The following is a 23,383-nucleotide window of genomic DNA, read 5'->3' on the forward strand; positions in this document are numbered from 1 at the left end:
GTTTCATCCTTGAAGAAACCAATGGAAATAAGTGGAAAGAATAAGGGAGTTATCACAATTGCACCTAAGGAACAGCGTGGTGGCAGTGACGTCTGTGGGCGGACCCATGCTACCCATCCTTTAGATCTAGTGGAGCGTGCTGTGGATCGGGCTGTAGTTCATTTGCGAGGAAATGCAGTGACCAGTGTTACAAAAACTCTTCTGACAGACTTGGGTAATAGACCGATTGTGAAGGGTGAAGGACAGTCATCCAGTGTGAATAGATTTGCTCCATTGCAAAATAATGGCATTGTAGCTATAGATGTTGAGAGTGTTGATGTTCCTCGTGTGCGTGAGCGTAGTCCGGACCATAGGAACGCGGTGTTTAACCCACCCCCCTCTCTGTAATGATGAACATAACTTCTTGGATTACTAGGGGTAGACGGAGGGCTGTGTGGGATTGGGCAGCAAAGGATCAACTTGTTGTAGGAGCCTTTCAAGCCCTGTGGGATGTCATTTGGCTGTTAGAGGAGATACGTGAGTTATGCAATGGTTTTCGTAGCTATAGCATCATTCATCACGTTAGGGAGATCAATAATTGTGTTGACTTTTTGGCAAGGTTTGTTCAATGTGTTCATGTTTTAGATTTAAGTATAAGTTGTCTACTTGAGGCACTTTCCAATTTAATAAGGAATGATGCGTCGGGTATGACATATTACAAAATGTAATTTCTATATTTCTATTAAATATAAGCTCCTTTTAACCAAAAAAAAAACAAGATTTGAACTTGAATTCAAATCTAAGACCTTATCCGTAATATGGACTATTGGAGCGTGCAAAATGAGTACAATGGTGCAAGGCCACCCCAATAGCAATGTATATGGCAACCCCTAATAAAGCAAACACGTCTCACGTTACAGTAGAAATTTCTATTTCACCATACAATGTCACAAATTATTCCTCACAGATCACATAAACCTGAGTTGTGGAAATCAGCCACTCTTCTGACCCTTCAATGGTCTTAAATGTTCTGAAGTTTATGGTTACAAATATCAAATGAAGTGAACGCAAAGATAAATTATTTTCACATATGAATAAATGAACCTTGATGATTGTAGAATCAACATTGCGAAGCCCCTGCTGAACTCCCTTGATTCACTTTTGAGCAATACCCATGGAAGAATAGATAGCATGGCTACTATGTGCTGCTACAATCATTCCCAGGTCATCCTCCAAGAAAACAAAAATGTAGACCATTTTTTTTTGCTTTTTTTGACTGGTAGCAGTGAAATTTATTGCAAAACAAATAACTAGATTACAACAGTGAGGTACAAACAACAACAAAGGGCCAAAGCCCACCCCCAAAGAAGGAACTACACGATAGGACAAGGCCCAAATACATTGATTCTCTATTAAAAGGCAAGCTTTATTTCCACTCTAATTGTTCCTACAAATATGGAGGACTTAGGTTCAAAAGGGACATTTGCATGGTTCAATTCCCCATGTTTTCTCTGCGTACTCAACAATGGTCCGATCACTACTGAATTTCCCAGAGCCCGCAGTGGCAAGAATGCTCATCTGAGTCCATCTCTTTTGATCAACAAATGCCTTGTCCGCAGCAGCCTACAGTTGACCACCGTTGGAATTCAAATCCTAACTAATTTCAAGTAACAGAATAAACCACAGGCATTGTTTGGAAACTTTCTCAAGGGAGAGAAGAATACCTGTGCTTCAAGATAGCTCTCAAAATCATCTCCCAGCAGATAAAAATCACCACCACTCTCCACGGCATCACATAGTGATCTGAAGTAATCCTTGAAACCAAAATACCCTTCACGAACCATCCTGTAAGTATTTTCACCAATGTAAAGTTAAGCATAACATGGAAGACAAATCTATGTCTGAAGAATGAAGCAACATTACATGGTTGTTGCATGGAGAACAGCAACATGCAACCAGGTCCATAGGTAACAGGCACATGACGCACAATAGAATGGGGTTCATACTTGATAGGCACAAAATGCTGCAAATAAAGCAAATTTAAAAAAATTTGATGTACAGAGGTGACCCAACTGTTACCGATCACATGATATATTTTAACAGTCCACCTGACAAACATGGCAGAGGGGGAAAAAGGGACTAAAATCCACTATTTAGGAATGGTGTAGGGATAAAACAAATTTGCTAGATCAAAGTCAACCCTATCTAAAATTTCATCATTTTCAATGAGAGGTCCAGAAAGGTTATTCTTATATATGTCAATTTGCCAATGGCTATAAAAGATCAAAAAGTTTTGGCATGCCAAACATAGAGTAGTACCTACTCTCAAGGAAAATTGACAGTAGACCTAAATTAACTGGCCCTTACATGGAGAAATTTACAAAAGACAAATGATATACACTTTAACAAATTGGAGAGAGCACAAAATAATTGTTGTACTATAGGTACAAGGGTAAATCTGTCCATAGGGGCATTCTTGTACTTGTACCTATCATTCACTTATTATAAATAAAGTAGTAGGGCTGTCAATAGACAGTCAATCTTTTCCCCCAATCAAACATGGTATCAGACCTGAGATCCACCTTGGGATCCCAGCCCTAGCTTATCTCTCTCGTTTTTTTCACCTACCACCTCCCACTCTCTTTTCTTTCTCTCGTCTTCTACATATTGCCCACTCTTGGTGGTGGTCTCTTACACCACCGAGAGCTTCTTCTCCCTCTACTCTTCTTTCAGTCTCTCAGATCCACCCTAATATGATCTGAGAGAATCCCATTCCAGCATCGATTTTTTCCCCTTCAGGGTTTTCTTACCCTAATCGATTTTTCAGGGTTTTCTTCCCTGTTGTTGATTTGTGATGATGATGATTTTTGCGATCATGGTTGCTGATTCTCTAGATCATGGTATGTTTTAGATCGGTTGTCTTCTTTCTTCAACCCATGTGAACATCTTGATTGGTAACTATGTGAGATCTTACCACTCCATCAATTGGAACTGAGGGGACAAGTCATGGGACTCATAATTATTTTCCCTCTTTCCCTGTGAGCTCTGTTTGACTAGATGGGAGCAATTATTTAATGTGATTGCGTTCTTATTACCTCTCAATAGATTCACGCGGATATGTTGGATGTATTACAGACAAAGCCGAGAAGCCTACTACTGCTGGTGCAGCACAGAAGAAATGGAGTTCTGACAACTCCTTGGTGAAGTCTTTTCTCATCAATTCTATGCAACCCCAGATTGCTCAGGGTTACCTTCTCTTGAATACTACTGCCAAGATTTGGAAAGCTGTTCAAGACACATATTCCCAGACCGGGAATGATGCACAGGTCTATGAAATCTGGAAGAAACTTCATGAGACCAAGCAAAAGGATCTAACTCTGTCACAATAGTATTTTGAGTTGTGCAGTCTGTGGCAGAAGTTAGACTTCTATGATGCTTTCAAGCTACTTGCACTGCTGAAACCACTAGTTTCAAGAAGCGGAAAGATAAGTTCTGGGAACCCAATGGATTAGTAGAGATCCTTTCCCTACCTTGGAGCAGTCCTACTCTTTGATTCAGTTGGAGGACAGCTGTTGCGCTGCTATGTTGCAACCCATCTCTCAAGAATGCTATGCCTTACTTTCTGGGTCTAGTACACAACCTAAAGGTAGCTCTATTCGTTCTAGTGATCGTCCTCCTTTTGAACGGGAGCCTGTGAAGTGTGACTACTGTGGTAAGGAATGACATATCAAGGAATTCTGTTGGAAACTTCGTGGTTGGCCTAATTCCTCCGCCTCACGAGGCCGTGGTTGTGGTAGATGCTACCAGTCATGCTCATCACACTGAGGCATCCGAGTCTACCCCCGCCAATATCGGTTCTTCCCTATCTCAGGACGAGCTTGCTATGCTCCGGCACTTGATGACTAAATTGAAGCCTCCATCATTCCCTGCACCTGCTTCCGCTTCAGCCTCTACATCTACTCTGGTCACCTTTGACTCCAACCGTGCCCATACATGTAATTATTTGGTGGTGTCATTGTGCATCGGTTGTCTCTCGTCCTTGGATAATTGACTCCGGTGCCACTAATCACGACTGGCTCATCTAGTCACTTTTTTCAGTACTCTCCTTGATCGGGTAAAGACAGTTTGGGTTGTTGATGGTTCCCTCTCTATCTCTGGGAAGGGTTCTATCACTAGTTCTCCCACTTTATCCTTAGCTTCTGTCTTGCATGTTCCTGATTTCTCTACTAACTTTTTTCCCATTAGTTTCACTGATCTGAATTGTAAACCCTTCTCGTTGCATTTTTGAGGATCTAGAGACAGAGAAAACGATTGGCTGTGGTAGATTGCATGGTGGTCTCCAATTGCTTAATGATGATATCTCTTCTGCTCGTCAAGCTCATCAGACCGATTCAACTACAACTCCTTTATCTGATTTATTGCTTTAGCATAGGTGTTTAGGCCATCCTCCTGTTGGAACTTTAGTTAAAGTTTTCCTCATTTGTTTCGGAAATGTAACCCGAAGGATTTCTTTTGTGATGCTTGTGTTTTGGCCAGCAAACTCATTCTACTTATTCTAGTTTAAATAATAGAAGTACTATTATTATTATTTTTTAATTAATTCATTCTGATTTATGGGGCTCTGCCCGTTGTACTTCTATCTTGGTCGTTGGTTTGTTACTTTTATTGATTGTCAGACGTGGGTTACTTGGGTTTATTTGATACATCACAAGAGTGAAGTCTTCCGCTGTTTTCAGCTCTTTCATAGCATGGTTCACACCCAATTCAACTCTAACATTCAAATCTTCCACAGTGACAATGGTAAGGAATATATGGACTGTTCGTTTCAGTCTTACCTAGCCACCCAGTGAATCCTCCACCAAACTAGTTGTGTGGATACTCGGCTCAGAATGGTGTCGCCAAACGTAAGAATCACCATTTGTTAGAGGTGGCTCGATCCCTCTTGTTTGAGATGCATGTCCCTTCCCAGTACCGAAGTGAAGCCATTTTGACCGTAGCATATCTATTAACTAGATGCCTACCCGAGTTCTTGACTTTTGTGTTCCTCTTGCGGTTCTCTAGGGTCGTCCACCTATCTCATCCCACCCAAGGTCTTTGGGTGTGCTTGTTTTGCCCGGAATCACCATCTCCATCGCAAGTTGGATCAAGCGGACTAAAATGTGTGTTTATTGGCACTTTGCCACCCAGAAGGGCTATAAGTGCTACCATCCCCCATCTCGTTGCGTGTTTGTTACTATGGATGTGGTTTTTAATGAGTCTACTACCTATTTTTCTCTGGCACCTCTTCTAGGGGGAATCCTAAGTTTAGTGAAGACGTGCCTCTTGTTCCTTCCCTTGCTCCTCCTACTTCAACTCCTTCAGTTCAGCGGAAATATAAGGTAATAATCAGCCTATTGTGAAAGTATATGTTCGTCGGGATCGTGAGCAGCAAATAAACACCACCGCATCTGCACCAATTCTACCCAGTCAACCGCCACCTCCTGATCCAGGTTCTGCTATCGGGTAATCTCTTTCCCGAGTCTCCTAGCAGTTATGAACAGTCTCTTGACTTAACTATTGCTCTCCATAAGGAAATGAGATCCCATTGCTCAAGTGGTTTCGTACAACTCTTTTTCCCCTTTATATTGTGCTTTTGTGTTTTCCTTCTCTTCTGTCTCTATTCCTCAGAATTGGCAGGAGGCTCTTACAGACCCACGGTGGAAGGTAGCCATGGTTGAAGAGAAGCAAAACCTGAACAAAAATGACACCTGGGACTTGGTGTGTCTTCCTCCTCATAAAAAGATTGTGTGCTGCAAGCCTGCGAATGGGTATTCACGGTGAAGCAGAATATGGATGGAACTGTTGATCGATACAAGGCTACGCTGGTTGCTCGAGGATTTACTTAGACCTATAGTCTTGATTATCAGGAGACATTCGCCCCTGTTGCAAAGATAAACACCAATCGTGTGATTCTTTAATGTACAGTTAATCTAGGATGGGAATTGTAGCAACTTGATGTCAAGAATGCATTTCTTCATGGAGAGCTTGAAGAAGTATATATGGAACTTCCTCCTAGGTTCTCTTGTCAGAAAACTAAAGGGAAAGTTTAATTTTGTAAGCTCAAAGGTGAGTTCTATTGGTTAAAGCAATCTCCTCATGCTTGATTTGGGAGATTCCATAAGGCCATGATGTCTGTCGGTTACACTCAAAGTAATGCTGATCACACCTTATTTATCAAACGATTTTGTTCGAAGATTTCTCTTCTCATTGTTTATGTTGACGATGTTGTGGTCACTGGCAACGACATAGAGGAAATCTCACGTTTGAAAGCTTACCTGAGTCAAGAATTTGCGATCAATGACCTTGGTAAGTTGCGTTACTTCCTTGGCATTGAAGTTGCTCGCTCTAACAAGGGTATCTTTCTATCTCAATGAAAATACCCCTTGATTTGCTATCTGAGATGGGAATGCTAGGTTGTAAGCCTTCAGACACTCCTCTTGAAGCTAATATTCATCTCTCCAGCAAGAATGGTGATCCTATGGATAAAGGCATAGTATCAAGGGTTAGTTGGGAAGCTAATATATTTATCTCACACTCATCCAGAAATTGCCTTCATCGTAAACTTGTTAGTCATGCATGATCCCCATTCCACACACTTAGAAGCTGTATTTCGTATCCTGCGTTATTTGAAATCTGCTCCAGGGAAGGGGGTTCTTTTCTCTTTCCATGACCACCTACGAGTTGAGGCCTTTAGAGATGCAGATTAGACCAGCTCTCCAGATGATCAGCAATCTATGAGTGGTTATGGTACACTTGTGGGAGGCAACATGGTTACTTGGAAGAGTAAGAAACAGACTACTGTAGCTCGGTCCAGTGCTAAAGCTGAATTTCGTGCAAAGTCTTATTGCAGTTGCGAGTTGCTTCTCAATTTCATGCTTGTTAGATGTCGTTATATGTGAGGGGGAGGGAACATGAATTAGCAACTAGTGCTAATTTCGATTTCCCCTTTAAGAGTGTTTTTATCCTTTCAGCTTGTACACTGGTTACCCAATTGGGTAAACTTATTAATATTAATGGAATCGGGGGCAGTCGACCAATATGACTGTAGCTCCAACTGTTGCAGCAATTTCGTCTCTCTCCTTCCTCTCTTCTCTTCTCTTCTTCCTTCTTTCTCTTTATTATTTTTACATGGTATCAGAGCAGGATTGTTAGGGACTGATTCACTCTTCCAAGGATCGATTGTTCTCTTGTTTGAAGGTTTACATTCGCTGAGTTCTTCTTCTACAAACAAATTACGTTGTAGACTCTCTGACCTTTCGTTTGAAGGGGTGCAGCATCCTAATGCTGTGTTTGATCTTTGTTTAGAGACCAGTTCATGATTACATGAAGAACTAGGTCTGTTGTTGATGGTATTGATGAATTATTTTGGGGAAGAAGATTGATGAATTGAGATCAGTTTTATTATTATTATTATTATTTTTTTAATCAGAAGTCAGTGCTATTAAAGGTGTTTGGTGATTCATGATTTTTTTTTTTAATCGTGATTGTTTGGTGGAGAATTTCTGGGGCTGCTTCAGATTTTTGAGGATTATTTGACGGTTGAGCATGGTTGAGACAAAGACTATGGTGACTGAAATTTCTTCATGTTCTCATCGCATTACTGAAAGGAAGCTAGAAGGAATTTCTAAATTTCAGCAATGGAAGAAGGTAGTCAGGTTGGCTTTGACTGGTCGTGATCAACAGGATCACTTGACCAAGACGAAACCTGAAGATGATACGACATGGGACACTGTGGATGCAAGGATATTGAGTCAGATGTTGAATTCAATGGATAGTCAGATTGCAGACTTGGTGACTCATATTGACATGGTTAAGGACTTACGGGAATATTTGAATGTCTTGTACTCTGGGAAGGACAACTTGTCTCGCATTTATGATCTATCCCAGGCTTTCTATAAAATGGATCAGAAGACCCTTAATGTTACCCAATATTTTGCAGAGTTCAAGAGGTTGTATGAGGAGCTGAATTCCATCCTTCCTATTACTTCTGATGTACAAGACATGCAAAAACAGCGAGAACAACTTGCTGTTATGGTATTTTTGGGTGGACTTCAAAAGGGATTTGAGTCAGTGCGATCTCAGATTCTTGGTGGTGATAAGGTCACCACACTTTTCGAAGCCTTTTCTCGGGTTTTACGAGTTTCTCATGAGAGCAGTCAAGATTCCACCCCTGTTGAAAATTCGGTTCTTGCATCTTTTACACCAAACCGTGGGCCCAATGGTGGGACAGGTAATGGTAGTGGTCGTGGTTGTGGGACTGGTATTGGTAAAAGCTCCCAGGTTTGGTGCTTCAGAGACTTCTGGACAAGTGAGGACTTGACACCATTGTGGTAAACCTGGCCACATTCAGCGTTTTTGTTGGAAGCTTCATGGTAAACCACCCCAGTTTGCAAATTCACCGAGTAGTGATCCGGTGGTTCCTTCATCTTCCAAGTCTGAGGGTAAAACAGTAACAATGCCTGATGAAGATTATGAGCGCTTTACTCAGTTTCAAAATTCCCAGTCATCTCAGTTCTCCACTGCTACCCTTGTTCAGCTAGGTAATGCAATTACGTGTCTTTCATCCGCTTCTCGTCCCTGGATCATTGATTCAGGTGCTTCGGATCATATGACTGGGGTTTCAGGTATTTTTTCTTCATTTCGTGAGTCTTCTTCGAATGTTGTGTTAGCCGATGGATCTTTAGCTAAAGTTCGGGGTACAGGCATTGTGCATGCTACCCCTTCTTTGTCATTATCTTCTGTTTCCTATTTGCCAAATTTCCTTTTAATTTATTGTCTATTTGGAAATTCACCAAAGCTTATGATTGTTCTGTCACTTTTTTCCCTGACCATTGTGTGTTTCAAGATCTCAAGTCGAAGAAGACGATTGGTAGAGACGGTGAATCTGGGGGGTTTTATGCAAGGTTTAAAGTATCGGTATCGGGTATCGTATTGGTTGGGTGATTTTAAGAGACATATCGTATCGTATCGTATCGTTTTGGAGATACGTAACAAACAATACAAATACGCATAAAAATGGTCAAGATACACATGGAAATACACTTTTGGAACAAAAAACAATATAAGTAAGCAATATATAATAAGTGTCATGCATAAAACCTAAAATGGTGAATAATGTATAACCAAACAAGTGCATTAAATTGAAATTGTTATAAAAGATGAAGTTTCTCACATGTTGTAATCGTCTATAGCCATGAAGAGTATTGGATAATGCAAAGGATGATGTTGTAGCACTCCTTGATTCGTTTTTTAGTTTTAAAGTGTGAAAAACCAAGAATAAATGTAAGATTTTAGAATCTTGGTTTAGAGTTTTCCTTCATTTTTTCGTTAGATTAGGAATTGTATAGAGTTTGCGAGTGAAAATGGTTTTTTTATGGAATGTATCGGTATGTATCGAGCCGTATCGGCCAACATGTATCGATACGTATTAAACCACCCATTGAACCCTTTACTGGACGTATCGTTGGTATCGATACGTATTGGCCCGTATCGATTGATACATTTCGATACAATTCGAGACAGTTCATTTTATAAAAAAAAGGAGACGTATTGTATCGGTATCGACCGATACTGATATGTATCGGTCCGTATTGTATCGTATCGGTCGATACTTTAAACCATGGTTGTATGTACTTGAAGATGCATCAGTTGTGGGATGTTCGAGTGTGGCGCTTCCTCATCAAATTCATTGTCGTTTGGGTCATCCTTCACTGGAGAGTTTGAAGATTTTGGATAGTCGGTTTAGGTCATTGTCTAGTTTGAATTGTGAGTCTTGTCAGTTTGGGAAACTACACCGTGTTAGTTATCCCCCTCGTGTCAATAAACGGGCCGACCACCTTTTTCTTTAGTTCATTCAGATGTGTGGGGCCCTTGTCCAGTTATTTCTAAGTTAGGTTTTCGTTACTTTGTTACCTTTGTAGATGACTATTCTAGAGTTACCTGGATTTATTTAATGAATAATTGTTCTGCACTATTCTCCATTTTTTGTGCCTTTGTCCTTGAAATTCAAAATCAATTTAATACTTTATTCAAAATTCTTTGTAGTGATAATGCTACAGAGTATTTTTCTGCTCCTTTCAACGACTTTATGGTTCAGCATGGGATAATTCATCAGTCCTCTTGTGCGGATACACCTCAACAAAATGGTGTAGCCGAAAGGAAAAAAAAGCATTTGATGGAAGTCACTCGATCTCTTTTGTTTGAGATGAAGGTGACTAAATTTTTTGGGCTGATGCCGTTTTGACTGCGTGTTATCTTATTAACCGTATGCCTTCTTCAGTTTTTTTTTTTTGGGTGAATAAGAATTTCATACCAAAAAAGAGAAGAAAACACAAGGGGCCCTGAAGGTTAGAAGAAAAAATAAAATAGCCAAGCCCAAGCTTAGCTAAAGGCCAGCAGAAGCAGCAATAGAAACATTAGATAAGCCCCAAGAATCAACAATGAGCCTGTTCCTTGGGGTGTCCGAGCAACAAGAGGGAGGAGCTAGCATTAACTTTGCTTTGATTTCAAAGGAAATGGAATCCCAAATCTTCTGATAGGAGCGAGAATTGGAGGTCCATTTCTTGATACTGCGCTCCATCCAAATGTGGTCCAGAGTAGCACAAAAGGCTAATTTGCCAACAGTGTCACAAATAGAGTGACCCCTAAAGGTCATATCAATCCAGATCCATTCCCTTGAGAAAGGGAGGATTCTTCTGCGAGAAGGCCAGCACTTGGACAATATTCCTTTCCAGATGGTAGCAGCAATAGGGCACTCAAAAAAGAGATGATCCAAGTCTTCAGAATTGTTCCAGTAGAGGCAGTAAGAAGGAGAGACTGAGATCTGCCTAGAGCGAAGAAAGGCCTGAGTTGGGAGGCATTTGGTGAAGATTCTCCAGGCTGTGAAGCAATGGTGGGGGATGTGGAGCTTGAACCAGAGCAGCTTGCACCAAGGAGCTAAAGGGCTGTTTTGACGGATGAGATTACAGGCAGCCATGGAGGAAAAGGAGCAGGAGTTTTTGGTCTTCCAAGAAACACAGTCACCTCTAAAAGCAGGCCTTCTGGAGATGTTGTGGAGCTCATTCCAAATGAGACCGAGGGGGGGAGAGGGGGGGGGGGGAGACCAGCCAGCTTGATCAATGATATCAGCCACTAGGTATAGCCTGTTGAGTCCCGAAGCATAGATGGTTCTTGGTGAGACCAAATGAAGGAGAATTCCCATGGGGTGTCAGTGGTCCAACCACAGGTAAGTAGAGATCCCATCACCAATAGTAGAGTGAATAGCTTGTAGGACCAAGGGGCGACTAGCAAGGATCTTACGCCAGACCCAAGAGGCATTGGAAGAGGCTGAAGCAGTCCATTGAGTCCTGGCGAAGAAGGCTTGAATATAACCAGTCAACCCAAATACTTTTCTACTTTGAGGCAATCTTCCAAATGAGCTTGATGATACCCGCTAAGTTCACATCTTTTATTCTACGAATGCCTAGGCCGCCTTCTTTTTTGGGGAGACACACGGTTGCCTACCTGGTAGGATGCAGGAATCTAGCTGTTTCAGTGCCCTTCCAAAGAAAAGAGGCCATGAGAGACTCCATAGATTTAATAACAGATTGAGGAAGATCAAAGATGCCTAACCAATAGATGTAAGACGATTCCAGAACTGATTTGATGAGAACCAATCTGCCAGCGTAGGAGAGAAGCTTGCCCTTCCAAAGCTGAAGCCTCTTCCTAATAAGATCAAGCATGGGGGTGTAGTAGTGGGCGGAGAGTCTTGCCGGGATTAAAGGAAGGCCCAAGTATTTGAAAGGCAGGTGGCCTTCTATAAAACCAGATTTCTCCAAGAAGGCTGATTTGTCAAGCTCAGGAACCCCCGCAAAGAATAACAAGGACTTGGCCGGATTGATGCGAAGACCAGAGAGCTCATGGAAGTGCTGGATACAGAGCACGATGGGCTCAAGAGAGCCAATCGATGCCTTTGAGAAAAACATCAAGTCGTCGGCAAAGGCCAGATGAGTAAGCTTGAGAGCTTTGCACTTGGCCAGCGGAGAGATATGCTTCTGATCAGTACTAATCTGAATTTCTCTGGAGAGGACTTCCAAAGCCAAGGTAAAAAGGTAGGGGGAGAGGGGGCAGCCTTGGTGGATACCCACTGAAGCACCAAAGTAGCCAGCCGGGCTGCCATTGACCAGGACCGAGAACATTGGGGTCGAGATGCAGGAGGAGATCCAATTGACAAAAGCTAAAGGAAACCCCATCTTGTGCATGACTTGAGCAATGTAATCCCACCTGAGCGAGTCAAAGGCCTTGTGGATATCAATCTTCATAAGGATAGAAGGAGCATGATTTTTCCTGTCAAAGCCTCTCACAATATCATTGCACAAAAGGATGTTGTCCGCAACATTTCTACCAGGAATAAAGGCGGATTGGTTGTCACTGACAAGCTGGTCCACAACACCTTTAAGTCTTCTGGCAACGATCTTGGCTATAAACTTGTCGAGCAGGTTGCAAAGAGCAATGGGCCTGAAGTCATTCATGACAGAAGCACCTTCCTTTTTAGGGATGAGACAAAGGAAAGTGTGGTTGATGCTCTTGATCTGGCTGGGGTTGAAGAAGAAGCCCACAATGGCGGCAATGAGGTCAGTTTTGATGATATCCCAGCAGGCTATAAAGAATCCCATGCTAAAACCATTAGGGCCCGGGGCTCCATTCACCTTGAGGGAGTGAATAGCAGCAGCAATTTCCTCTTCTTTCGGAATAGCACACAAGGAAGCATGCAGCTCAGGGGCAAAAACTTGTTGAGCAAGTGATCAGGGATGGGAGGATGATCCACCTGATGACTAGAGAACAAGTCTTTAAAGTGCTGAACAGTCAAGTCTTTGATACCATTAACTGAAGTGACAAGAGAGCCATCCGGATGAAAGAGCTGAGAAATAGAGTTGGCATTTGCTCTAGCTTTCACAGTGCGATGGAAGTAAGCAGTGTTCGAGTCACCCAGATCCAGCCACTTGATTCTAGACTTTTGCTTCATAAAGCTCTCTTCCCTAGCAAGCAAAGAAGCAAGCTCAGAAGTGATCTCCTTCTCTTCAGCAGCAAGAGAACCATTGTGCAAGTCAGACTGAAGCCGCATCTGAATTAAAGCCAGCCTGTCTTTACACTCAGCCACCTGAATATTAATGTTTCCAAAGGTATTGAGGTTCCCAGCCTTGAGAGCAACCATTACATTTTTTAGTCTTTTTGAGAAAGCAAGAAGGGGATTGGAGAAGGAGAAAACAGGCTTGTTCCAAGCTCAACAACCAGAGGCAAAAAGGTAGGGTGAGAGGACCACATGTCGAAGTACTTGAAGGGTTTAGGACCAAAAGAGGTGAAGGGCTTAATGGTTAGGGAGATAGGAGAGTGATCAGAGATACCCGGGTTGTCAAAGTTAGCATGGGAAGAGGGGAAAGTGGTCAGCCATTCTTCATTAACAAGAACTCTGTCCAATTTACAGGCAATACGATTAGGACCTGCCCTTTTGTTGGACCAAGTAAGAGGAAAGCCAGTCCAGCTAAGATCATTTGCCCCAATTTCCTCAATACACACATTGAAGGAGTTCATAGCATCCAAGTCCACAGAATCTCCACCTTGCTTTTCAATGCTGTACTGGATGACATTGAAGTCACCTCCCAAGCCCCAAGGATTGTTCACAGTGAGAGGGGCAATGGCACAAAGATCAGTCCAAAGGGAGGATCTAAGAGCAGGGCAATTGTGGGCATAAACCACAGTGAAAAAGAAAGAGAAATTACCTTGGCAATCCGAGAAGGAAGTGTGCAGAAACTGAGCAGAGGAGGAAGAAAGGGTGATTGAAATTTTTGTGGGATCCCAAATGATCCAAATTCTGCCATTGGGGTGGGAGGAATAGTTGGAAAGCAGGGACCAACCAGGGGCTAAGGAGGAGAGGATTTTTTTGGAGTTTTGTTCCTTGATATGGGTTTCCAGAAGGCAACAGAAGCAGGATTTGGATGAGTGAATACGGGAGCGAACTGCAGCTTGTTTCGAGGCAGAATTCAGGCCTCGAGAATTCCATATAGTGCCGAGGATCATGAGGGAGCATCGAAGACTCAAGGAGTCCAGAGAGAACAGCACGAGACCTTGTTTTGTTGTGGTGCCGACGCCTATAGGAGCAGCCAAGAGGGGAGATAGAGGTGTGAGGTGGGGGGTGATTTTTCCTGGAAGTCGAGAAGGGCATGGAACAGGGGAAGACGGGTGTAGGAGAAGAAGAAGCAGGCAGGTTTGATAGAGGACCCGACCCAGGCCCAGCTAGGGAAGGAGAAATGGAAAGGATGGAACTAGAGGGACCCGGCAACGACAGAGGGGGGTCCACAGGAAAAATGGAAGTAAAAGGAGAAAAGCCAGCTTGTAAAGAGGGGGGCCCCACAGAGCCCACGTCAGCAGACACAAGAGAAAGATCAGGCATAAAGGTATCTCTGGCAGTATTAGCCAAACCCGAGGTCAAGTTGCAGGCGCTAGAGGCCAAGGGGAGAGATCCAAAGACCAGCGACTCCGTCTGGGGGTAGGAGGCGACGATTTCTCCAGAGCTAAAAGAGGGAGGTTCTGTCGAGACAGCATCAGACATCCTTGACCTGCTGCGAGGAACAACACCAAAGAGGAGCTTTTAGGGGCAGTCGCTGTTTTCCAGATCGTCAGAGGTCTCCAGCAGACTGAAACGATTCTGACTGTCACGCACAGGTAGGGACTTCGACAGAGACGTTGCTTTGGGGCTTAGGTTTAGAGGATTCTCCGGTGGACAAAGGCGCCGGCGCCGGTGCCTGGTTCTCACCCTTCCTCGAGAGATGGATCGATGCACAGGACGACGGTGAATAACCTCCGCGACGGCAACATCAGGGACAGGGGAAACTCCGTCGAGAGCAGAGAGGTCATTTGAAGGTTTTCTCCCAATAGTGTTCATAGTAGCAACCACTCCTGGACCAGCAGTTTTAGTGGCAGAAGGATCGACAACATCGGGAGCCTTGCCTGCCGGAGAATAGTGGTGTGAGTCATGGCCAAAGACGTTGCAGACCAAACACTGGGGGGGCTTCCATTCATAGTAAATTTCTTGTTCAAATGAATAATCGCTTCCTTCATGAACAGTGATGAAAGCAGGGAGAGAGTCGTGTACTGAAACTTCGACACAGATTCTCGCATAGGCCAATCGGTCCTTGAGTCTGGTCCTCACATCAGAGAACAACGGTTTGCCAAGGACAGAACCAACATAGTTGAGCCCATCGGTGCACCAGAAATGGAGTGGCAGGCCAGGTAGTGAAATCCACAAAGGGATAGATGAGAGATCCAAGCTTCTGAGCTGCAACTGTCGATGCCATTGTCTCAGGAAGATAGGCTTCCTGCCCACAAGCCAAGGACCTCCTTCAAGGGCTCGAGTCTTATCTAGGGGAGAGGAGAATCTGAAAATGAAGAAGCCGTTGTCCAGCAGGAAGGTGTCCAACGATCCCTGAGGGCGACACTGTTTGGAGAGGGAAGACTTGACAACGTGGAAAGGGGGGCGAGAGCCCAGGAAATTCCCAAACAGGTAATTCTCCCAAAGCAAAGCTTCATCAGCAAGCAAGTCAACAGGACACATAGCCACCTTCGAGGAACCCACAGAAGAAGGGGCCACAAAGTGCAGGGGGAGACCATCGGAACCAGCTGAGGGGTTAACAGGGAACAAAGAGGTCCATGGGGCTGGTTGAGGAGTAGACTGAGGAGCAGGAGATGGAGGGTGCGAGGAGGGGGAAGGAGAAGGGAGAGAAGCAGTAGGGGAAGAAGCCTGCATGCCTCAAGAGAAGGAGAAGCAAACCAGGAGGAGAGGGGTCAGGCCTGCCGGAAGCTCTGGTCTCTGGGTGATCCACCCTTCTTCAGTTTTAAATGGTGGTATTCCGTATTCTTTATTGTTTCCTTCTCACCCTTTGTTTGTGTTACCACCACGTGTTTTTGGGAGTGTTTGCTTTATTCGGGATCATCGTCCCCATCGCTCTAAGTTGGATCCGAGAGCTCTTAAATGTCTTTTTGTTGGGTATTCTAAAACTCAAAAGGGGTATCGTTGTTATTCTTTTGATCTAAATAAATACTTTGGTACGACTGATGTTTCTTTCTTTGAGTCTACTCCTTTTGTTGAGTCTTCGTTGCCCGATTCAGCCTTAGATGATGATCTGCCTGTATATGTTGTCGAACATTCTTCTCCTTTGCAGGTTCCGTTGCCATCCGTGCCACCTCCAACAGAGCCACTTGCTGTGTTTCAACGTCGCTCACCACACGAGACATCGATGCCCCGCATTACACCTTTTGAGATATATAGCACCCGATTACCTGCTTTTACCTCGTTTTCTTTGCCTTCAGATCCACCAATATATACTTCCTCTTCTTCCACCATTCCTGTTATTTCTGATTTAGATGTACCTATTGCGCATCGTAAGGGTGTTCGGCGTTGTACTGAGTATCCTATCTCTAACTTTGTGTCCTGTTCTGGTTTGTCCTCTACTTTTGTTGCTTGCTTGTCTACTGTTGACTGTCATCCTATTCCTAAGTCTGTTACAGAGGCTTTGTCTAATCCTGGGTGGAGGGCTGCTATGACTGAGGAATTATCTGCGCTGGAGGAAAATCAGACATGGGACCTTGTTTCGTTACCTCCTGGTAAGTCTGCTATTGGCTGTCGGTGGATATTTGTGGTGAAAGTCAACCCTGATGATTCTATGGCTCGTTTGAAGGCCCGTCTTGTTGCTAAGGGATATGCCCAGGCATATGGGGTCGATTATCTGGATACTTCTTCTCCTATTGCGAAGCTTACATCTATTCGCATTTTGATTTCTTTGGCTGCTTCACATCATTGGCCTTTGTTTGAGTTACATGTGAAAAATGCATTTTTGCATGGTGATCTCCATGAGGAGGTGTATATGGAGCAACCTCCTGGGTTTGTTGCTCAGGGGGAGTCTGCGAAGGTGTGTAGGCTAAAGAAAGCATTGTATGGACTGAAACAGCCGCCAAGGGCATGGTTTGGTCGTTTTACTGATGTTGTATTGGAGTTTGGGCTGAAACGGTCTGAGAGTGATCATTCAGTGTTTTTCTGGCATTCTGAAGCAGGGAGGATGTTTTTGGTAGTTTATGTAGATGATATTGTTATCACAGGAGATGATTCTTCAGGTATTGAGAGTTTAAAGATACATTTGGGACAGCAATTTCAAACTAAAGACTTGGGACAATATTTTTTAGGTATTGAGGTAGCTCAATCATGGAAAGGGATTTCGCTCTCTTAGCGAAAGTATGTTCTTGACTTGTTGTCAGAGACAGGACTGCTGGGCTCTAAACCTCTGGACACTCCTATGGATCCTAATGTGAAACTTATGTCAGATGATGGTGATGTTCTTGATGATCCTGAGAAGTATCGGAGGCTTGTGGGGAAACTCAACTATTTGACTGTAACTAGACCTGACATTTCCTTTTCTGTCAGTGTGCTAAGTCAGTTTATGTCCGCTCCTCGGATGTCTCATTGGGATGCAGTTATAAGGGTTTTACGTTATATCAAGAAGGAACCGGGACATGGTCTCCTATATTCTGATCATGGTCATGGGAGGATTGATGGCTTTTCTGATGCTGACTGGGCAGGGTCTTCGGTTGATCGAAGGTCTACTTCAGGTTATTGTGTGTTTGTTGGAGGAAACCTTGTGTCGTGGAAGAGCAAGAAACAGACCGTTGTAGCCCGGTCTAGTGCAGAGTCAGAGTATCGGGCTATGGCACATGGCACTTGTGAGCTGATGTGGATTAAACAGTTGATGACTGAACTTGGGTTTGGTGATGATTCTCCTATGTTATTGTGGTGTGATGGTCAGGCTGCTATTCATATTTCTGAGAATCCCGTTTTTTCATGAGAGAACGAAACATTTTGAGATCAACAGTCATTTTGTTCGTGAGAAGCTGCAATAAGGGGTTATTTCTCCTCGTCATGTTCAACCGGGGGAGCAACTTGCTGATTTGCTTACAAAATCTTTTGGGAAGTGTGAGAGTGAATTATATTTGTAACAAGCTGGGCATGATTAACATCTATGCTCCAACTTGAGGGGGAGTATTAGATGTCATTATATGTGAGGGGGAGGGAATCGAGAATTAGGAACTAGCACTCATTCACGATTTCCCCTTTAAGGGTGTTTTTGTCCTTTCAGCTTGCACACTGTTTACCCTATTGGGTAAACTTACTAATATTAATGGAATTGGGGCAGTTGACCAATACGACTGTGACTCCAACTGTTGCAGCAATTTCGTCTCTCCTTCCTCTCTTCTCTTCTCTTCTTCCTTCTTTCTTTTTATTATTTTTATAGTGCTCTACTATGACAATAAGTCTGCCATCAGCATTGGTCACAATCTAGTTCAGCATGATTGAACTAAGCATGTGGAGATTGATCGTAATTTTATTAAGGAGAAGTTGGAACAAGGGTTAATCTGTATTACTTTTGTTAAGTCTGGTGATCAGTTAGCTGATAGTTTTACCAAAGGGTTAAGTAGTAAGTTGTTTCATCCAATTGTGTGAAAGTTGGGCAAGTGTGATATCTATGCACCAACTTGAGGGGGAGTGTTGTAATATGGGTATAAGGGTAAACCTGTCCATAGGGGCATTCTTGTACTTCTACCTATCATTCACTTATTACAAATAAAGTAGTAGGGCTGTCAATACATAGTCAATCTTTTCCCTCAATCAAACAATAATCTTACAGGAAATCTTATGATTACTGGGAGGAAAGGAGCCTCTATAGTCTATATGACTATATGACAAAATCAACATTTGAAGATATGCAAGAGGATACATCTAAAGAGAACTGACGGGAAGACAAAAGAGTTACTGTTGAGAAAACTTTGCCTAGTCATTATAGATAGGGACGCTGAGTCATAAAACACCTTACTTACCTACTTTGTTAGGGTTGTAATTTCATTATAAATAAAGCTGACCTCTGTCATTAATTGACAAGTCGAATCATTCCCCTAATCTTCTGATTCTCAACTTGGCATCAAAGCCCAAAAACCTAAGAAAGTTCCCCCCCCTTTTTTGCACCTCTACTAGGGTTTTTCCATGGGGGCCCTAACCTCCCTAGTCTACCAATCCACCATGTCACGCTAACCCTAGTAACCAACTACGCCTCCTCACTGTGCCTTTCGCCGCCTCTCTCCTCTGATGAACATTGATCATTGCCGCCATTGCCTCGGCTGTGTTTCTATTGTTGCGCCTCTCTGCAGCGACCTCAAGTTGCTGCGTCGCCACCGCCGCTGCCGCTGTTGCTGCCGCTGTCGCTGCCGCTGTCGCCACCCCTTTGTTGTCGCACCTCACCGCTCTGACCTTCTCGTCGCCATGCAGCCACTACCGCAATTCTTCTTCCTCCCTGCCACAACCTCCTCTGGTCGCCGTACCTTTCCGCGACATCCCTTGGTCACTGCGACCTTCATCGCGACTCTCCTAGTTGCTGTCCTACCCCGCCGCAACCCTCTCTAGTTGCCGTCTCTCACCGCAATGACTCCTTGTCGCCTGCGCTGCAACCACTGCGCCTTATGGCGACCCCCTGGTCGTTGTGCCTTACCGCAGTGACTCCTTGTCGCCTACGCTGCCACCAGTGCACTCAATTGTGACCCCCTGGTCGCTGCTCTTATCGCCGCTGCGGCGGCTGCACCCAATCATGACCCCTTGGTTACTGTCCCTACTGCCGCGACCCCCTTGGTCGTTGTACCTTCCCATTGCAGTCTCTTTGTCGCTGGCACTGCTGCCGCTTCTCTTTTCCGTTGCGCTTTTGTTCTTCTGATTCACCGACCCATGTCTGAGGGAGCTAATAGTGGTACCTCCTCTGGAGTTGCCGATGGACATCTACTGGGTTGTCCTGGTATCCATGGTCACAATCTCTCCAACCGGGTCCTATCAAGTTGAATGGTCAGAATTATCTCACATGGTCTTGCACCTACTTCCTCACTATCCGTGGGTACAACTTCTTAGGTCTTATCACTGGTGATACACCTAAGCCTACGGATCCTACTTCTGCTAAAACCTGGTTAACAAACGATGCCCTTGTTATGTCTTTCTTGCTCAATTCCATGGAGCCTACCATCAGCCCCAGCTTTGTGCTGCTCAATTCTGCCAAGGAACTTTGGGATGTAGTCAAACAAATCTATTCTCAGGCAAGAAACTGTGCTCAGATCTAGGAGATTTGCCACCAAGTTCGTGCCACTACTCAGAAGGAATTGTCTCTCACTGCATACTACTCTGCCTTGCACACTCTCTGGCAACAACTGGACTTTTATCATCCAATACCTATGGTCTTCCACAATGATGCTGGTACCTTTGAGAAGGAATGAGAGATTGGAGCATGTTTATGATTTCTTGACTGGTTTAAACCCTAAACATGATCAAATTTGGGTACAGATTTGGGTCGTGACACTTTTCCATCATTGCTTCAGGCATATAATATGGTTCGGACCAAAGACCATCACCGCTTTGTCATAATGCATTCCTTTGTTCCCATCCAGTCTGCTCTTCTGCCAAGGAACTTTGGGATGTAGTCAAACATATCTATTCTCAGGCAAGAAACTATACTCAGATTTATGAGATTTGCCACCAAGTCCGTGCCACTGCTCAGAAGGAATTGTCTCTCACTGCATACTACACTGCTTTGCACACTCTCTGGCAACAACTGGACTTTTATCATCCAATACCTATGGTCTTCCACCATGATGCTTGTACCTTTCAGAAGGAACGAGAGATGGAGCATGTTTATGATTTCTTGACTGGTTTAAACCCTAAATATGATCAAATTCGGGTACAGATTTGGGTCGTGACACTTTTCCATCATTACTTCAGGCATATAATATGGGTCAGACCAAAGACCATCACCGCTTTGTCATAATGCATTCCTTTGTTCCCATCCAGTCTGCTCTTCTCACTACTACACCACTTGTTGTGGATGCTTCAAAGGTTACCTCTTCTACCTGTGAGCCGGTAAAATGTGATTATTGTGGCCGTCCACGTCATACTAGAGAGACCTATTGGAAGCTCCATGGGTGCCCCAAGGGTAGGCATAATAGTAAATAGGGCAATATCCGTTCTTAGGCTCACCTTTCCGAGACTCCTGACAGTACTACTACTGCACCTTTCTCTCCGATCATATGGTTGCCCTCCAACAAATGATGACACAGTTAGGCACTGCTCCTTCCTCATCTCTTGCCTCTAATCTTGCTCAGTTAGGTAATTTCTGTGTTTTCTTTTGCTTCTAGACCCTTGTGGCTACTTGACTCTAGTGCTACAGATCATATGACTAGTAACTCAGAGGTTTTCTGTACCTACCTTCCTTCTGGTTGGGATAAGGTACGTCTTCCCGATGGGTCTATGTCCTCCATCTATGGTAAATGTTCAATGACTTGTTCTCCCACCATTTCTCTTCCTTCTGTTCATGTCCCTAATTTGTGTGCTACTTTACGTTCTATTTATCGTTTGTCTAGTGGAATTAAATTGTTATGTTAACTTCTTTTCCACTCATTGCTTATTTCAGGATCTAGTAACGGGTGTAACGATTGGGTATGGTCGGGTCTGTGATGGGCTTTACTACTTGGATTCTCCACCAACCATGTCTTCCCCGGTTTCAGCTCATACTCTTCGTTCGGACAACACTCTCACTCAGCTCCACCAATGGTATTGTCGTCTGGGACACCCTTCTTTTCATATTTACGTTTGATGTTTCCTGATTTAGTTAAACTTTGTTGTTTGGAACAACTTAATTGTGATGTGTGCGAATTCGCCAAACATACTAGATCTTATCCTCCTACTTATAGTAAAAGTTATTTCCCGTTTCCCATTATTCATTCTGGTTTATGAGGTCCTCGGATTGGTGATCGTAATGGTTTTTGTTGGTTTATTACTTCTATTGATAACTGCATTTGTCTTACTTGGGTTTATCTCCTTCATAATAAATCAGATGCTTTCTCTTGTTTTCAGTCTTTCCATGCCATGATCCGAACCCAGTTCAATGCCACTGTTCGAGTCCTTCACAGTGATAATGGCACAAAATACATCGATGGTAGGTTTCAGCAGTACCTTGACTCCTACGGTATTCTTTCCCAAACCTCGTGTGTTAAAACACCGGAACAAAACGGCATCCCAGAGCACAAAAACCGTCACCTTCTTGACGTAACGCTTGCCCTGATGTTCGCCACCAGTGTCCCTAAAACTTTTCGGGGAGATATTGTCCTTACTGCTGCCTACCTTATTAACTGGGTACCATCTAGTGTCCTTAACTTTAAGACACCAATTTTTTTCTCCTAGATCCCACTCTTGCATCTTCCCTACCTCCTAAAGTATTTGGCTGCATTTGCTTTCCCCACAATTCTTCTTCTTCTCGATACAAGTTGGATCCTCATGCTCTTCATTGTGTTTTTCTTGGTTACTCCGCCTCTCAAAAGGGTTACAAATGTAATCACCCTCTTACCCACCGTCTTTATGTCACCATTGATGTCACGTTCCATGAGTTTGAACCGTATTTTTCGTTACCTCTTCAGGGGTAGAGTCTTGAGGAAGAGCTTCCTTTGGTTATTGACACGGTTCCAATTCAAGGAAAGAACATTGACCATGACCATGGTAAGGGGAAGACTCCGGTTTAGCCTATACAAGATGTGATCACATATACTTAGACTCAGTCCAAGAAAAATGATCCCATTGCTGACCAACCATATCCTACTGTGGCACCTTCACGAGATTTGTCGCCTCCATCATTCGGTAATATCTCTCCTATACCTGACAATGTTTCTACTGCTCCTATGGATGACAACCGCCCTATTGCTATTTGAAAGTGAGTCGTTCCTGTACTTAACACCCTATTTCCCATTTTGTTTCTTATGAATCTTTATCTCCTTCCTATTTTGTGTTTGTTTCCTCGTAATCTTCTGTGTCTGTTCCACAAGATTGGAAAGAGGCCATTACAGATCCGAAGTAGAAGGCTGCTATGTTAGAGGAAATGCAGACATTGAATAAGAATGGTACCTGGGAACTTATACCTCATCCTGAAGGAAAGAAATTAGTAGGGTGTAAATGGGTTATTTGCAGTTAAGCAAAGGGCAGATGGAACCATCGAGAAACACAAGGTGCGATAGTTCCCAAGGGCTTCACCCAAAAGTATGGAATTGATTACTAAGAAACATTTGCACATGTTTCCAAGATGAATTCTATCTGAGCTTTGTTATCATGTGCCACTAACCTTGGGTGGAATCTTCAACAGTTAGATGTGTTAAGAATGCATTCTTCAATGGGGACCTAGAAGAAGAAGTCTACATGGATATACCTCCTGGTTTTGCATCTTCATCTATTACCGGTCGTGTTTGCAAGTTATAAAAATCCTTATAT

General features: G+C 43.5%; 1 protein-coding gene across 1 annotated transcript in view; it reads right to left on the bottom strand.

Annotated features, from left to right (window-relative positions):
- Window positions 1–1,352: 1,352 nt before the first annotated feature.
- Window positions 1,353–23,383, bottom strand: part of LOC122640903 (glycogen phosphorylase 1-like) — a 175,895-nt gene continuing 153,864 nt past the window's right edge. Inside the window, exons 21-22 of the mRNA XM_043834188.1 lie at window positions 1,704–1,824; window positions 1,353–1,602 (exon numbers count right to left, since the gene is read on the bottom strand). Of these exons, the coding sequence (XP_043690123.1) occupies window positions 1,450–1,602; window positions 1,704–1,824 (274 nt within the window). The 3' untranslated portion in view covers window positions 1,353–1,449. The remainder of the gene's footprint in view (window positions 1,603–1,703; window positions 1,825–23,383) is intronic.

The sequence above is a fragment of the Telopea speciosissima genome, chromosome 9, assembly GCF_018873765.1.
Source record: "Telopea speciosissima isolate NSW1024214 ecotype Mountain lineage chromosome 9, Tspe_v1, whole genome shotgun sequence".
Taxonomy (NCBI): domain Eukaryota; kingdom Viridiplantae; phylum Streptophyta; class Magnoliopsida; order Proteales; family Proteaceae; genus Telopea; species Telopea speciosissima.